General features: G+C 39.5%; 1 protein-coding gene across 1 annotated transcript in view; it reads left to right on the top strand.

Moving 5' to 3' along the window:
* Nucleotides 1–15935, top strand: part of LOC127080427 (plasma membrane ATPase 1) — a 50281-nt gene extending 34346 nt beyond the window's left edge. Inside the window, exon 14 of the mRNA XM_051020746.1 lies at nt 15862–15935. Within this exon, the coding sequence (XP_050876703.1) occupies nt 15862–15935 (74 nt within the window). The remainder of the gene's footprint in view (nt 1–15861) is intronic.
* The last annotated feature ends 2943 nt before the right edge of the window (nt 15936–18878 follow it).

Genomic DNA, 18878 nt, shown 5'->3' on the forward strand with positions numbered 1-18878 from the left:
CTCAACCAAATCTCTCCAGCAGCGGATATGGGCTCTGTCCAGCCTCATATACCATTCCAGGGATGCCTCAGCTAGACTATCCTGGAAGAAATACATGAGCAGCTTTTTGTCATCGGAGTATGCAACCATCTTGCGGAAGTAGGCTTGCACATGGGTCTTCGGGTAAGAGTTGCCATTGTATTTGTCAAAGACTGGGACTTTGAATTTTGGTGGCACCCTCACACCTGGGACCAGCCCCAAGTCAGCAACATCTACCCCCAGAGTACTCTGTCCTTCCACCGCCTTCAGCCTCTCCTCCAATCTCCTAAACATGGGGTCCATGCCATGGCCCATGCCAAAGTCCTCTTGCATCAGGGTGAACTGATCCTCCTGATCATCATGAATGGGTTGTTGATCAGGGTTAGCACGTGGGACCGGGATAGGCCCCGGTCTGCTAGGTCCGTTAACTTCTCCAACTGGAGGATCGGTTACCATCTCTGGTTGAGTATGTAAGACCCCAATTTTGTCCCTAAGATCCCTCATGGCATCATAGCATTGCATTGCATAGCCTCAAGGATCATTGGGCATCTTGGCTCCCTTTCCCTTTGGATAGAGATCTCTTGTGAGTGGTTGAGATCACCAAGCATGCTTGAATTGTATATCATTGCTTTTCTTATTTTATTCACTAACCAAAAGCACAAAAATATGTCATTAACATCTTTTACTTGTAGCTTAAGCAATCACCAAGTCAAGAGCTTCAAGAGGATCTTTTGTGCAAGAGATGAGGTATTTTCTTGAGATGAGGATCACATGATTATTATGAGGAGCTTATATGAGCTAGGGTTTCATTTTGAAGCAATTTACCCAAGTGGTAGAGGCTCAAGCTAATCAAGCAGTTCAATGTCATCTGAGGACCCAAAGGTCAACTGTGCAGTCAACTGAGGGCTATGAGGTGGGGAAATGAGTTGAGACACCTCAATCATGTTCAAATAGATCATATTCATCATTCTAAACATCCATCTTGAAGATTCAAAGGTCATGGCAAAAGTTACTAAAAATGGAAAATGACCTGTAATTCAAAGTTGCCAAATTTGGCAAGTTTTTGGTCCACATTTCAACTTGACTTGTAAATGTCAAAGAAGTTTCAAATTGATTTTTGGTGAACATGAAAGTTGTAGACATTTGTCTCCCCTTTCTAAAAAGTCCTAATTCATGTCCATATGATGATTGGTTGAGGAGTTATGGTCATTTGATCACAAGGTGTGCATGGAAATTCAAAATGGCTTAACTTTTGATACAATGCTCCAAATTGGTCCATTCTTTTTGAAAAATGCTTCTTATGATCAAGACATCTCAAATTGACATCACTTGGCTCAATTGTGAAAAAGAATCATGACCAAGTGCTCATTATTTCACATGTGTTCATTTTGAAGAAATTATTCACAATTCATTTTTGGCTTAAGGTGCAAGCAAAATGACATTTCCATCATGACCCTTGGTTGATTTGGAGTGGATTTAAGCCCTAGCATGGGAGGGATCACGCGCATTATGGCCACATGAGCTCATTTTGCATTTTTGCAAATGGCTTGAAATCTCCTTAATCTTGATTAACAAATGGAAAGTGTGATTAGCAGCATCATTAGCATGGGATATAAAAGCCAAACCCTAATCCTAACAACCAAAAAACAGAAGCATTTGAGATCTGAAATTTCAAAACTCCCTCCAAATTCCCTCTCTTAGAATCTTCAATTTCTTCACACAAACACCAAATATTTTTGTAGATTCTTGATCCTCATGCAATTTTGAGCAAGAATCAACCATTGTTTTGATCAATTGTGCCAGAATTCGAGCAGTTCATGTACATGAACATATTGATGGAAGTGGGAAATTGAGGTAGATCCAAGTGGTTTCATCCGTTTCTTTGTGCATAAAGCTTCAAGGCAAGTTCAGTGGAGTAGATCTGGAGCTTTTGAGAGCTTGGGCACACGTGAACAGAGAACTGCACTTCAAGGTGACTTCAAATTCATCCTCTCCTTTTTCTATTTTCTGATCGTAAATGTGTAGATCTTGACTAGTGGAGCATGTACATATGTTTATATTTGAGTTTGGCTTAGAATTGAGCATGTAGTGAAGAATATAAGTTTTGATTTCATAAATGTTTGCCTTCGATCTGGAGAATCTATGAAGAATTAGGATGAGATGATATGATATTTGGAATCCTTGTTGAAGGACGGTTCGATTGGTATAAGATTTGTAGATTTCTGGAATTTTTTGGTCTGGATGTCGCCGGAGATGGCCGGAGAAGACGACCGGAGCTTAGCTCCGGCGTCTCTGTAATTTCCTAGGGTTTTGCTTGCTTGTTTCCATGTGTACGCTTGTTTGGCAGTGTGATTGGATACGCTTGCTTTGACTTGCCACACGTTGCTTTGACTTGCTGAGTGTGCGTGCCAAGTCATTAAATGAAACGACACGTTTTGGCTTTTGAATATGGACCGTTGATTTGAGCGCGCATCCAGATCGTGTGGTGATTGTTTATTCTGAGTTTATTCAAATTTGAATTTCCCTCCATTTCTTTTAATATTTCATTTTATTTTGTTTGTTTTGTTAAAATCATAAAAAATAGAAAAATGATCCAAATTGACTCCATTTTTTTTTCATAGTTTTGTTTTGATGTCTAGTTCTTTTTGGTATTATTTTCATGAATTGTTGATGTCTGGTTTGTGATGTGTGAATTTTTGAATCCATGTGGTGTTAATTTGATATGTTGTGTTCAATGCTTTGTGAAATTCTCTATGTTGAGCCATTTGATCTGATTTTTTATATGCTTGACATTTACACATGATATGAATTTTTGAGCACTGGTTTGGATTTTTTCTCACATGCTATCATTATTTTTGACACATGAAGATGAATGTGACAATTTGTGTCACATTTTTGGCATTGGATTGTTACATTTTTGTTCACATATCATTTGAACTTTTCTGGATTTGATTTTTTGCATGATGATTATCCATGACATGAGGAACTTGTACAAAAAATTTCAAGGTCATTGCATGAATTTCTGTTTTGATATGGATTTTCTAACCTGGAAGTTCATTTTGTGCATATTTTTTGGTTATTGCATTACATGAGCCATTTGAGATATTTGCTTATTGATTTGATGCTGGTTCTTTTGAGGACATTTTGTGACATGTTTGAATGTGCATTATATGAAAGATTGGGTTCTGTTTTGATCATTTGATTTAGTTTTGAATCTAGTCTTTGCACTAGTGTTTTGTACATGAACTAACTTGGTTTTGTGTTTCAGGTTTGGACACTTAGCGTTGATGGTTGATTTGTTCTCACTTTGTGAGATGAAAATGATTTGAGTTCTACCTTTTGTTTGTTTTGTAGGATTTTAAGTGATGTGCTTGAGCTCATGAGCTCCTTTGAGTGCTTGAGCATTGTTCATTGGATTGTGTAATTGTTGTAAGGTTTCACTGTTTGTCTGTTGGTTTTCTGACTGAAATATTAACTATTTAGTTTTTGTACAGGTACATTAGTTGCTTGCTTACTTTAGATCTTGCTTGAGCTTTGGATTGTGGTTGATACACCACTCAGGTAGTTAGCCTCTTACTTCATGTAGTCTGAAGTCCTGTCACCTTTTTGGCAGGCATTTTGCTGGCAAGTCCTCCTTCAGAGGCTCTGTTTGTGTTTTTTTACAATTGTGCCAAAGACCTCCAAGATGAGGCATGTGATATTTGATAAGACCTCCAAGAGTTGAGGCAATTGACGGATAAAAGGGATTAGTAACCAATCCCCCGTTATTCAATGTGTCGTTCTTTATGCTCGCACTACGTGCTGATGCTTCTGAACATGTACCCAAGATCTTTGTCCAGTGTCTGTCAAGTGGAATAGGATCTCACTTTCTGGATCCCCACGTTTTCTTTGTCATGAGCTCACCCAAGCCAGGTTTAAGAGCATGAGGTCTCATCCTCATTACCATTTTGATCAGCTTCACCCTAACTTTCAATGTTAGTGGTTAAGAGGTACAGATTACCCATTGCAGTTTGGCTTGTTTGTCGAGGTTGACATGACCCCTCTTGAATAAAGCCCACCCATTGTTTGAGCCTTTTGGTATGTATATAGTGTGTGATGTTTACTTGTGAATGTTTGATGTGCATACTCTTGAACCATGAGTTTCCTTTTTGAGCTTAATTGACAGATCATTACCATGTCCATCTAAGTGGAAGATACCAGATGCATTGAGGATCTCTTATTGAGACTTGTGTGATTGCTTATGCTTTGTGCTTGCTTATTCTAAAGGATGGGAGCCACTTGGATCATCAATATGATCTCAAGAGAGGAACTCCTAGTGTGGTTTCATTCCTTATCCCTCACCTTGTTGTTTTCTTCATCTCTCCACCCAAACCAAAACCTTTTTGTGCAAACATTTGACACTTGTTTTCAACATTAGAAACCTAAGCCTTATGCTTTTGATTTTCAAACTTTATTTTCATGACACTCATTTTGAATTGAATCTTTAAGTCAACTTTGACCATTTTTGTATATACTTCTAATTGGTAAATATAACCCATTCAAATGTCTTTTTGTGGTTCCAATGTCCACTTCTTCATCAAATCTTTTCATAACCTTTAGCTATTAGGTTTGAGTTATCTTTGTGGTAGATGTAATACTCACCTTTGTCCTTAGTGATGGACAATGAGTCTTCCATGTTTATTATAGGGTTAACCCCTCACTAGCATGTTGAAGCTATCCTCACATGGTGGACTTGTGGTTTTAGGTTGAGTTTTCTCCCTTTGATAACAAAAGACCTTAAGGCTTTTGGACCAATCAATCCACTCATTTGTTTTGAGATTTTTTACCCGAACTACGAGGTTTTGATCCTAATCTTTTTATAAGAGGGTACGTAGGCAATGGGTTTATCCATCCAAACACAAAATGTAAATAAACTTGTATATTCTTTTCTCATCTCTTCAATCATGTTTGCACAAATAAAATTTTCACAAAAAATAACAACCTTTGCAACAAGTGTGAAAAGGGCTCCCTAGGAGTACCTAGGATGTTTTGGGTGCCTAACACCTTCCCATTGCATAACCAACCCCCTTACCCAGATCTCTGTTTCTTTTACTAGTTTTGTTTGTAAAACTTTTAGGTTTTTTTTCGCTTTCTAACCATTCCTTTGGATAAATAGAAGTGCGGTGGCGACTCGACTTTGTATGATTTACCTTGGATTTAGTCAATATCTCCAATGGTAACGAATACACCGCTACAGAGTAGTGGCGGAATTCCTCTGTATCATCTGTCTGAGCTCTTGCTGTCCTTGAGCCACCCCCTGAACCACATCCATAAACTGAGTCATGCGGATCCTCATCTCGGCGAGTTTTGCTTGTAGGCCCTCCATAGCTCTCTGTTGGTTTTTGCGGGTACCGTACCGCTGAATTCTTGAGTTAGCTATCCTGCTAGTGGAACACCAAATAATATGAGAACACCGCAGCGGTACCTGTTATGCAAGACATGCAAATGAATATGTAAATGCAATGACATGTTTATCCATTCCAAAGGGTATTCTACCCCTTGATTCCAGTCTCACATCAGATGAACAATAAGAAGATCGGGCCGCGGATAAACTTCGGAGACCAAGATGCAATAAGGAAAAATCGTCATACAAATGAGTTCAAGGAGAAGGGCCTTAGCCGACAGTACATCTAAAGAGGATATCCACAACAAGCTTGTGGATCATCACTACACAACAAGAAAAAGAGGAAACAAAAATCAGGAATCAGCCTCCTGTATACAACCCATAAGGACTGCTCCTCACTTCAGCCAGTAATGCCACCATGTCAGGATGATCTGGAGATTCTGTCAAACGCCGGATAAGCAAATTCCTCTTGTGAATAATCCCATCCAATTCGTTGATGTGCTCTATGTAGTAATTCCCATCATCCTCTCCGAATACCTCTTCAAGTTTAGACCTCTTCAAACCCGCCAGCACCTTGAGTTCTTCAATCTGTTCTTGAGCCTTGTCGAGTTGATCTGTGATGTAACCATTGGTTGAACGGGCACATAGAAGCTCATTGTTCTTCTCCTTCAACAAAGTCTTCAATTTCTCTATCTGACCAGTTAATCAAGCCACCATCTCCTCCTCTTTTGCCTTCCGAGAAGCTGAAAATGCATCCCACTGTTCTTGCCACCCAGCTAGCTTACCATGAGCATCCATTAACTGATGCTTGACTCGCCTCAACTCAGAACTGGATGATCCCAAGGCTTTGTCTGCCTTCCTAAAGAAATTCACCTCCACAGCCAATTTCTTCTCTGCTTCCTCTTGCAATTTAATAGCTTCCCCCTTCTGATATTCTGCCTCATGGTATAGATGCATACAGTCTTGCAATTTCGCACTCAACTCCGAGTTTTCAGTTTGAAGCTCCTCCATGGCTTTCTTCAATTTGTCATACTCCTCTCGGCTCACCATTGTTGACTGCTCAGGGGTAGGTGGATACAAAGGTTCTTCAATTGGAAATGGCAGACCAAACTCTTTAACTCTTTCCTGAAGCCAATCTTCATACTGAGGATAAGTCCTGCAATCTCCTTTTCCAAGCACAGTTCTTCCTCTCTTGATCACCTTGAGTCAGGCCTCAGCTGCCTTGCTGGATACAGTCAAATCAGATGAAGAATGAAAAAACAGAGATTCTTCCACATCCTTTTCCAAAGGCGGAGTTCTTAAAGCATATCCAAACTATTTGACTGCTAGAGGAGGATTATAGTTGATTCCTCCTCTTCTTCCTACCAACGGTACATTCGGGAAGTTCCCATAACTGTGAACAATATCTGCCCGAAGCAAGTTCTGGTCTGACCACCAAGAAATATCTTTAGCTCTTATCCCCATCAGTCTCTTAGACCAACTCAACGAGTCCTTGAGATCAATGAACGCTCCTGACTTGGGTAGGTGGGAACTGAACCACTTATAAAACAAGGGCACACAACAATTCACCAATCCTCCTTTTCTATTCTCATTCCGGTGATGCACTGAATGAAAGAAATCTCATAGCAAGGTCTGCACCGGATTTCCCAACACGAAGAGGCGTATTGCGTCTACGTCCACAAATTTTGCAACATTAGGGAATAGGACAATCCCATACACACAAAGGGCAAACACAGCATTGAAACCTCTCTGATCACCATCTTCAAACTTCTTCTTGGCTTCTCCCACCAAGAAACTCAAATGAAAACCACTGACTCCTCCCTTCTGACACATATTAGACTTCAAGACTGATTTCCCCAAATATGTGGCTGAAGCAACCATGTTGAGATCGGGCAGAAACTCTGAACTGTAGAATAGCAACTGCGACTTGATAGGCACTCTGAGAAAACTGGAAACCTCCTCCAAAGTAGGGACCAAAATATAATTCGGGAATGTGAAACACCTCAATGGAGGGTCATAGAATTGCAGCAATGTAAAGAGAGCATCGTGTTGATCTTTGGAGAGAACTGTGATGAAACTTAGAATCAAACTGTAATCCTTCCGGAATCCTTCTAGAGAATCGTGATTCATTGACTTCATTAGCTGTTGAATGGGCTCCAAACAAACCACAGGAAACTTGTAGGCGACATGTCTCTTTCTGCCAATATCCATCTTAGAAAAACCAGAGAATCCCGACCGGAATCAAGAAGAAGATATAAACCCCTAGAAATGGATAAACATGTGTTAAATGATATAAATGCAAAATGATGTGATGCAATGCAGTGACATGGAAATCAGGATTGTTGTATCCGTTTGAACATCTATCAGGTTGCACTGTCTGAAGAGAAACCCACTGAGGAATATAATACGAGATCAAAGCTCTGCTCCAGAAAACCGGGTTGGTTGAAAGTTAAGGTTTCCTAAATTTAGCCCGCCCCTCACTAGTAGGTTCTAAGAACAGAAGTTCATCAGCTTCTGCCCTCTAGTCGAATAATACGTTTATCACTGAAGGTTTGGCATTATTACGAGACAAAAGACCTCCACTGACTCCCCTCAACAGGACATCCTAAAGCAAGTTCCCAGTCTCGGGGTCCTCGGATTGAGCAACGAGAATGCGCCCAACAAAGCTAACATAATCACGTCTCGGAGGAGAGGCCTCGACTGAGTTCTCGGGAAATGGTCACCAGAGTCGACGATTTCTAAAGGAACATTTGTCGTTATGGGACACCCATAGGACAAAATATATCCCAAAGAAACCTCGTCTGGGCATGGGTCTTCATGAACTACTTAACGTAGCAACATACTACGCAAGCCTCATGACTATCCACTCTAAAACCTATGTGTACGCTCAAGCCTGGGTAGTGGGCTTATCTCTCATAGAACATCCCACCCCAATAAACAACCAACCCACAGAACCCACAGATACAGCAAACATATGTACATGAATGCAATAAGGTAAAGCAGGTAAATGCTGAAAAATAAATATCTGTACAAAAGAATAAACACCCAACAAACAAGAAACCTACAAAAGCTAGGAGGGACTCGCATAGGGAAACTGGTTCCCCAGCAGAGTCGCCAGGTGTCGCAACCTAAAAAAATAGATGTGCGAAAAAACAACCGGCGAAAAAGAAATGACAGAAGAGTCGCCACCGTGCGTTATTTATCCCAAAGGATGGAAAGGAAACGCTCGAAGAAAACCTGGAGAAAGGAAAGGAAAAGACAAGGTCTCGCAACCAAATCTTGGGTTCAGGAGTCGATTATGCAAAGGGAAGGTATTAGCACCCCTACGCATCTGTAGTACTCTATGGGATCCACTCTTTTTGTTCTTGTCTAAAGGGTGTAGGTATATCTAATGTACTATTTACTGAAAGAAAAGGGTCAAAAGAGAATGACTCGCACGGATGTCGCATCCACTGCATACGTATCTCATCTGAACATGAGAATCAGAGTCTTCGTAGCTCGGTTACCTATGGGTTAAAGAGAAGTGTGCTCGCTAAGACATTGCGTCTTATGCCTACGTATCTCATCAGGAATGAGAATCAGAGCAAAACGTAGTTCAGCTAACTACGAGAATAAAGGTCTCGATTGCAACTAGAGCAAGAGAAAGGGAAGGTCTCGATCGCAACGAGGGCGAGAGAAAAGAATCGCAGCAAGGGCGAAAGCAAACAAGGATTAGTTTGTTAGTCGTCAGTCAAACTCGACAAGACATCGCATCTCGTGCCTACGTATCTCAGCTGAACATGAGAATCAGAGTTGTCGTAGTTCGGCTAACTAAGGGGTTAAGGGTTGCCATCTGAACATGGACTTACAAAGGAGGACACCAGTTTGTGTCAAAGGAGAGTGAGCAATGTGTTCACGTCCTAGCAGTAGATGTCGCAGCTCGCTGAATCGAGTCTTAGGCAGTTACCTCTTTGCAATAGGACGGATTGACATGCCACAAGATCGGAGACGCACAGAAGGTCTAAAAGATGGGGAAGCTCTTCCCTAGAGTTGTCATGCAATGTGGACCTAAGTGTTAGGATTTACAAATGGGAATATCTACCTAATGTTAGCATGCAAAGAATAAGGGAATTCTACCTATGTTATCATACAAAAGAATGAGGGAATACTACCTATGTTATCATACAAAGGAATGAGGGAATACTACCTATGTTATCATACAAAGGGTTCTACCTAATGGGTGCTACCTAAACAGAACAAGAATCGACGAATGGAGCAAGGAAAGGAACCAGGGATAAGGGTGGATGGCGATGCCAGAAGCAATCGACTTACAGGTAGATGGCGATGCATGAAGCAATTGACTTACAAAAGGGATGGCGATGCATGAAGCAATCGGTTTACAAAAGGAAGGATGAATACGTGTTGGTTCTGTTAAGTTTTGAAAATGATTACTCGACGTTGGATCGAGGTTTTGATCTTGTTTTGAAATGGTTATCGGGTGTTCGTTTTAATTCTTGTATTAACAGATGAATAAGGAATGAAAGAATAAACATTATATACTTCATGGGATAGGGGTACACTTGTTATGAATGGGGGTTGTTCATGGCAATCACACAATAATAATATATGCCTCATACATCATACAAGTAGGCCACAGTTAACAATCAAGTGTATGATCAAATCAAAGAATTAAAGAATAAAATAATGAAGCATTAAACAATGTATGAGAAGTGTAAACATGTTAAGCAATCAAACAATAGAAGCATGGATGAAAGAAACAAGTATAGAAAATATCAGATGAATCAGACAGATGAAACTATGCACACAAAGGATCAATGAATAATTTAATCGGGAAATGATGCAGGGATCAAATAAAATCAAGATGAAAGGCCTCTAATACATGGCATATGAGATGAGCAAGGGAGGATCAAAAGATCTCTTCAATTGCCTTAAGCAATCCCTAAGTCAAACATCGATCATAGAAAAGTCAACTGAAAAGTCATGTCAACTTAAGAATTATCAAATAAATAGTAAATTAATCAAGAAAATTATGAAAAATTAAACTAAGTAAGATGGGGTCAGGACATAATTATCCCTCAAAAATATTTTAAACTTAATGTGAATTAGTGTATAAATTAATTGAAATAAAACAGAAGTAAAATGAAAAGTCAACCAAGCAAACTAGGTCAAAAATAAATCCAAAATAAATTAAAAATGGGAAATAAAATTCCAAGAAAGGGTCAGGTTGACCATGAGACATTGGTCAACCCTCATCCCAAAAATCAGAATCTAAAAATAATTTTAAGTCATGAAAATAAAATTAATAAAAAAATGTGTGTTAAAATGGTCCATTTGAAATAAATAATTGAAATAAAATATTAACATTAAATAAATATGAAAATAAAAATTAAATAAAATTAAATAAAACATTAAGAAATGTAAAAAATATTTTTTGGTATTTTTATGAATAAATAAAATATTTTTATTAATTAAAACAAAGCAGAAAATAAAATGAATTAAAAAGTGAAAATAAAAATAAAGTGGAAATGAATGTGTTTGGTGGGCCTGGCGAAGCGTGGGGTGCGAAAAGCAGGTGGGCAAAGGCCCACGATCCAAGCGACATTACAACTCAGCATGTGACATAATAATGTAACATTTTAATAAATAAGTTATGTGAACATATGCATCGACCGGTCAAGTGTTTTTTAAAGTCACTAAATGACAAAACAGTATGGACGGGTGAGATAGCAAGTAGCGCGCGTGATCCAGTGGACACGTAGATGACACGACATCATCTTCATGCAAAGTAACCCTAGCTCCATGCAAATGAAAGAAACACGAAAAAAACAGTAATCTTTTCCAAACTTCAACTACAAAATGCAACCTCCATGATTCACCAAATGGCACGACATAAAAAGCAAAGTTCAAGTATGCAATGTGAGGTTCAACATGGTATTTTATTTCAAGTGAAATGGTAACTTAAACATGGTGAAAAGTGAATAACAAGGGACCCTAATGAACACGGATACAACAAAAATTAATGTCACAAAACTGAAACTTAATAGCAATGCCTCATGTTGAGGGCTTTATAAGCATGCATAGAATATTGTTAACATGGAAAATAAGCACGAAACAAGCATGGCATAATGGAAAAATAATCATGAAGTAAGCATGGTGAACATGAAAAAATAGTAATGAACAAGTATGAATGAGCATGAAATGAGCAAGGTCATGGAAGAGAGTAGTAAGCTTACCTAGTGGATGTAAGGTCCACTGCCTCTTGGTATTGGAGAGGATGGAAGGAAAATGAGGTGCTTTGAAACTTCAAGAACTTGTGAAAATGAAATGGATCTTTTTCTTGCCTTGCTTACTTTGAGAATATCATCCACCATCACTTCAGATTAGGGTTTTAAAGCTTTAAATATGATGGATCCAACATTCTTAATGGGCTTGCAAAAGTGACTTGTTTGATTATGTGCAACATGTGCCAAAAGTGAGGTGGTGAAAGCAAGCTCTAATTATGGCAAAACTTAAGTGAGTGAAACAAAAGCAAATGTACAAATGAGGTAAAGAAAGAGGGTTGGTTGATTTTGCATCTTTATTGGTTGTCTTCGTCTGGAAAGGAAACAATCCAACAGGGTGACTTTGTGACCTTGTATCTCGATGAATACATGACCAAATGACAAGGCAATGCAAACAGTAGGAAGAGTGCATGGAGCTTAAAATCTTTCATGTTGAACACAAATTGAAATGATGAGTGGAAAGAGGTGAAAAATGTCCATAAAGTTCAGATTTCATCATGCCAACAGGTTGGGCCAGTTTGGACTAAATGCTGCCTAAAAATTCAGTTCATGATGCCAACTTTAGATGAGTGCATCTCTCAAACCAATGATCAAAATGGGATGATTCCAAAAGGATGTGAAAGAGGACATGGCAAGGTGTAATTGTCATGAATGAAGTGTTTTCAAAAGATGCCTTGAAGTGCAAGAAAACTGGCCCATAAGTCTTGACAAATCTTGAAGATTTTGGACTTAGAAAATTTTCTAAGTGTCCTAAAATAATGTCTCACTTTGATCAAGCATAACTTTCTCAATTTTAATCCAAATGAAACAAACTTTATATCTCTAGACATCTTGGAACAAGAGGAAAAACTTTCATGTTGGGGAAATTTTCAAATGGAGCTTGCATCTTGATGGAAAATGGGCTTAAAGTGGGTGCAACAATCATGAAAACTTGCCCTAAATGGGAAGTCAACTATTTCCAAATTTAGTAACTTTTTCAATTCCTGATTAAATGATGAATCCATGATCCAACCTTGACCAAATTTAACATGTAGGCTCCTTTAGGCATGAATTTTGAGATTACACTTTCAAAATGTCAGGAGTTGACTTTTCTGGCCCCACAGTTGACTTTTCCCAAACTGTCTGATTCCCGATTCCATTGATCAATTGAAGCACCTCTGGCTCAAATAAAGAGCTGATTTTTTGTATGTAGACCCTTGTGGACATATGGAGGGCCATGGAAAAGAGTTTCACCCAAGGAATCAGAAATAAACCGATTTTATACCAAACCCTAGTTTTAGGGCAAAATGATCAGGAACTGATTGCACTGATTGCCAATGGATCTTTCTGAGATAATTGTGAATCTTCCTAGGCCAAGATGCCTCTCTAATCATGATATGGATGAGCCCCTCTACTTCCAACCAAACATTGCCTGTTGCAGGTAGCCATCAAACCCTAATTTCCTGATTAAATCCAGATGCACACTCTAAGAGCTCTGAATCTTCCACTGATGAACTGAGAACCATAATAAGACACTTGGACCCCCTTGAGACCCTTGAGACTTGTATACTTGTAGAATGAAGTCCAAATCTCAATTTTTCTTTGTGTGGGCTCCATCTGTTAAGGAGTGATCAACCAGACACTGATTTCCCAAGTCACTAATGTAGTATGTAATGAGTATGACCTAGTATGATGCTAATGCAATGTGAAACATAATCCCATGCTTCCAATAAAAATGAAGGGTAAATTTTAGGGTATTACAGGTATTCAATCTACTAGGATGATTATTTTGTTTCAGTCCCTTTCATTTTGACTGGATCGCCCTTTCAGGTTTTCAATCCATCAGGACAGTTCTTTTTTTACTAGGCCGCACTTTCAGGTTTTTGACCTATCGAGCGTTCTTTTTATTTTTAGGCATAGTATTCCTTGACTGCATCTGAATTGACTGGACGCAGAAGCTCTTCTCCATCCATGGTCGTAAGAATTAAGGCACTTCCTGAGAATGATCTTTTAACGACGTATGGGCCTTCATAGTTTGGCATCCATTTACCCATAGCATCATGTTGACTGGGCAAGATCTTCTTTAGCACGAGATACCCTTCGATGCAAGTTTGATATTTAACCTTTTTGTCAAAATCCTTCTTCAATCGTTGTTGGTATAACTGACCATGACACAAAGCTTTGAGGCACTTCTCTTCAAATAAGTTCAACTGATTGTATCGGGTTTGAGACCATTCCGCATCAGTCATCTCTGCTTCCATCAAGACTCACATTGATGGGATCTCGACTTCTATTGGAAGTACTACTTCCATGCCATACACAAGAGAAAAAGAGGTTTCCCTGGTCGAAGTACGTACTGAAGTACGGTATCCATGCAAAGCGTATGGCAACATCTCGTGCCAATCCTTATAGGTAACAACCATCTTTTGAAGGATCTTCTTGATATTCTTGTTTGCAGCTTTGACTTCCCCATTCATCTTGGGTATGTAAGGAGAAGAACTATGGTTCTCAATCTTTAATTCCTTGCACAGCTCAGTGACAAGATTATTATTTAGATTAGACCCATTATCTGTGATGACCTTTCTCGGCACACTATACCTACTGATGATATTGTTCTTCAAGAATCTAACGACCGCTTGCTTAGTGACATTTGCATATGATACGGCTTCAACCTATTTGGTGAAATAATCAGTTGCCACAAGAATAAATCGATGTCCATTAGACGCCTTCGGTTCAATCATGCCAATCATATCAATACCCCGCATTGCAAAGGGCAAAGGTGAAGAGATCACATTCAAGGGTATAGGATATATGTGTATTTTGTCTGCATATATCTGGCATTTATGGCATTTTCTAGCGTACTAGTATCAATCTGACTCCATAGTCATCCAATAATAACCAGCTATGAGCATCTTTATTGCCATAAAATATCCATTGGCGTATGCGCCGAAAGACCATTCATGTACCTCTGCCATTAACATGTCTCCTTCGTGTCTATCCACACATCTGAGTAAGACCATGTCAAAGTTTCTTTTATAGAGCACCTCCTTATTCAAGAAGAAATTAGATGACAGATTCCTCAAGGTCTTATTATCTCTGTTAGATGCCCCAAGCGGGTACTCTTGCTTTTCAAGAAGACACTTGATATCTTAGAACCACAGTTTATCATCTGATACAACTTTGGCACTGAAGATATAAGTGGGTTTATCACGTGTCTGATAGTGATAGAAGGCATTTCTCTATGCATCTTCACTCGATACATAGAGGTCAGTGTAGCAAGAGCATCTGCTATCTGATTCTCATCTCGAGGGATGTGATGGAATTATACTTTGGTAAAGAAAGTAAAAATTCTTCTAGCATAATCTTTGTACGACATCAAACTTGGGTGATGAGTTTCCCACTCTCCTTTAATTTAATTGATGACAAGAGCCGAGTCACTGAACACTTCCAGAAATTTGATAAGTATATCAATGGCCTCTTCCAGACCAAGGATACATGCTTCGTATTCTGCGATGTTGTTGGTGCAATCAAAATCTAACCTTGCTGTGAAAGGTATATGTGAACCTCAAGGAGTAATAATTACAACCCCTATGCCATGTATGTATGCGTTGACAGCACCATCGAACACTAAACCCCAAATGGATCCAAGCTTAGGACCTTCTTCAATAAGTGGCTCATCACTATCTTTCATTCTCAAAGCCATAACATCTTCATCGGGAAATTCCAACAGCTCAGATTGAGGATCCTCAACAGGTTGATGTGCCAAATAATCAGCGAGGATCCTTCCTTTGATAGTTTTTTGAGTGTGATACTCGATATCATACTCAGATAATAGAATTTTCCAACGAGCAATCCAACCAGTCAGAGTAGGTTTCTCAAAGATATACTTGATCGGATCCATTCTCGAGATCAACCAAGTAGTATGATTCACCATGTACTGGCGGAGGCGTTTGGCAGCCCATGCTAGTGCACAACAAGTTTTTCAAGCATTGAGTACCTTGTTTCACAGTCTGTGAACTTGTTGCACAAATAGTAAATAGCGTGCTCTTTCTTACCCGTCTCATCTTGCTGACCAAGGATACAACCCATGGACTCATCGAGCACGGTTAGATACATTACAAAGGTCTACCCTTAACAAGGGGCAGCAGGATGGGAGGCTCTTGCAAATATTTTTTTATCTTATCAAAAGCATTTTGACAGTCTTCATTCCATACCACGACTTGATCTTTTCTTTGCAGCTTGAAGATCGGCGAGTAGGTTGCAGTCATGTTTGAGATAAACCTGGAAATGTAGTTCAGTCTTCCAAGGAAGCCTCAGACTTTTTTTTCTGTCTTTTGCGCATGCATATATCTTATAGCTTTTACTTTATCAAGGTCCATTTTAATGCCCTTCAAACTGACAGTGAAACCAAGTAACTTACCAGACCGTACCTCAAATGTGCATTTGTTGGGATTTAGATGAAGCTAATATTTTCTCAGGCGTATAAACAATTTTAAAAGGTGATCCAAGTGACCTCCCTCCGTTTGAGATTTGGCTATCATATCATCCACATAAACCTCGACCTCCTTATGCATCATGTCATGGAATATGATCGTCATGGCCCTCTGGTATGTCGCACCAGCGTTCTTCAATCCAGAAGGCATCACTCTATAATTAGAATGTTCCCCACGGGGGTGATAAACGTTGTTTTTTCCATGTCATCTTGCGCCATTTTGATCTGGTTATATCCCGAGAAATCATCCATAAATGAAAAGACACTGAATTTTTCAGTATTGTCTACCAACATGTCTATGTGAGGTAGAGGAAAATCATCCTTCGGGCTGACTCTGTTTAGATCTCTGTAGTCCACACACATCCTAACCTTTCCATCTTTCTTTGGCTATAGCACAATGTTGGCAATCCATTGGGGATATACGGATGTGATCAGAAATCCCACATCAATCTATTTTTGCACTTCTTCTTTGATTTTGACGGACATGTCCGGATGAGTTCTTCTTAGCTTTTGCTTGATCGGTGGGCATTCGGGCCGGAGTGGCAACTTGTGTTCAATGATATCGCTATCCAACCCTAGCATATCTTGGTAGGACCAAGAAAACACATCAACGTACTCTCTTATTAGTGTTATCAAACTGTGCTTCACATCAGAGTCAAGTAGTTCCCCAATTTGCACTTCCTTCTTATCTTCCTCGATGCCCAAGTTGATCAATTCCATCGGCTCTTTGTAAGGCTCAAGAGTCTTGTCTTCCTGTTCTAGCAATCTGAAAATCTCGTCTAGGATCTCTTCAAACTCTTCTCCCTCTGCTTCATACACTAGGAACACGAATTCAGGAGAGGGCGCAGGGTCATTGCATTCAATTGGTTTATTGAGAAATCTGCACATGCATTTATGTTTTTGACTTTTAGAAACTAACCAAAATAAATTGCACATGCAGATAAAAAATGTGTCATTTTATTTTTAGAAGTTTTATTTTCTTTACCATCTTTCCAAATAAAGCAAAAAGGAAAAAGACATAATTGAAATCAAACTGAACTTTTATTTATGCTATTAAGAGTTGCAATAAAATTTATGAAGCCCAAACAAAACACCTCTTCCTTCGGCAGAGCAGAGGCCAACTTTTTTTTGAAAAACAGAAAAAACAGCAAACATATTACTCAGACACATGCATGACTTCAGGAATATCTACAGGTGTTCAATTAGGAGTCCTCTGGCACGATCCTCCCTTCATCACAAAGCTTGATCCTTCATCAGCGTCATCTTGCAGGATAACACACGACTGGTTCATAAACCCGCCACTTCTAAATGTCTCAAAAATCAACCTCATCTCTTGAATAGTCCTTCGTGCCTTGGCAGACTACTCACATGGATTAAACCCTAACCCAATACGGTCCTTGTTATCATTGAGCTGCACAACCCTGCCCTAACCCGAGGCTTGGCGACTATCCACTACTTGTTACGTGTCCTTCAGAGATGCCATAGAAGTTCCCACCTTAACCTCCTCATCGAGGTCCTCAATCTTCACTGCATTTGCGATTTCAAGCCCTTGAAACTGGGTGGTGACAATGTCCTCTTCTACGTCAATGTGTCTGAAAGTAGATAATTGACTGATCATCTGGACTTGCTCACCATAAACAATATCAAGCTTACCATTTCATACAAATTTCAATTTATGAAGTAGTGTGGATGTGACGGCGGCTACGTCATGAATCCACGGTCTCCCAAGCAGACTGTTGTAACCGGGGTTAATGTCCATCACCTGGAAGGGGATTTGAAATTGTTACGGACCCACCATCATAGGCAAGACAATTTCATCCATTATAGCCCTTCTAGAACCATCAAAGGCCTTCACAACAAGATCGCTTAGTTTGATGCCGGCTTCAATATAGGACAATTTGGCAAGGGTAATCTTTGGCATTACATTTAAAGAAGAGTCGGTATCAACCAAAACATGTGACAGAGAGTCCTTTTCATAACCCATGGATATGTAGAGCGCATTATTGTGATTTTTACCCTCGGCGGGTAATTCATTGTCAGAAAATCTTAGCGTGTTGCAAGATGTAATGTTCCCAACTACATGGTCGCACTGATCAACCGTGACATTTGGATTTACGTAGGCTTTCCCCAAGACTTTCAACAGGGCCTTGCGGTATGCTTCATAGTTTAAGAGCAAAGATAAAACAAATATCTTCGACTGGGTTTGAAGAAGCTGATCCACCACCTTATAATCACTCTTTCGTATTAGGCGCGAAAATTCTTCAGCATCTACGTCCGGTACAGGTCTGCTCTCAGGAATGACCAACAGAGCCTTACCATTGTCGGGCTTCCCACTTCTAAGACCAACAGGAGCAAAAACCCTTCCGCTTCTCGTGAGACCACTTGCATCGGCAATATTGGTGACAACTTTGTTATTAACCATGAGTTGTTCCACACCATTCACATTGGTAGTAGGCGTGTATTCCCACGGTACAACTTTATCGGATTTGTAGGGAAAAGAAGTCGGCATCTTGATGTCCAAACGCTTAGTAGAGATGGGGGGAGATGTACCTTCTTTAGGCGGACAAAAGATCTCAAAAGCTTTGGGCTTTCTAAAGACAAGCACTATGATAGATACTTCATCATTCTTCTTCTTTCCACTAACCTGTAACACACCGTTAGAAATCATCATCTGTATATCTTTCTATGCATCGAAGCAACCTTTAGAGTCCCTAAAACAAAATGA

The sequence above is a fragment of the Lathyrus oleraceus genome, chromosome 5 (assembly GCF_024323335.1).
Source record: "Lathyrus oleraceus cultivar Zhongwan6 chromosome 5, CAAS_Psat_ZW6_1.0, whole genome shotgun sequence".
Taxonomy (NCBI): domain Eukaryota; kingdom Viridiplantae; phylum Streptophyta; class Magnoliopsida; order Fabales; family Fabaceae; genus Lathyrus; species Lathyrus oleraceus.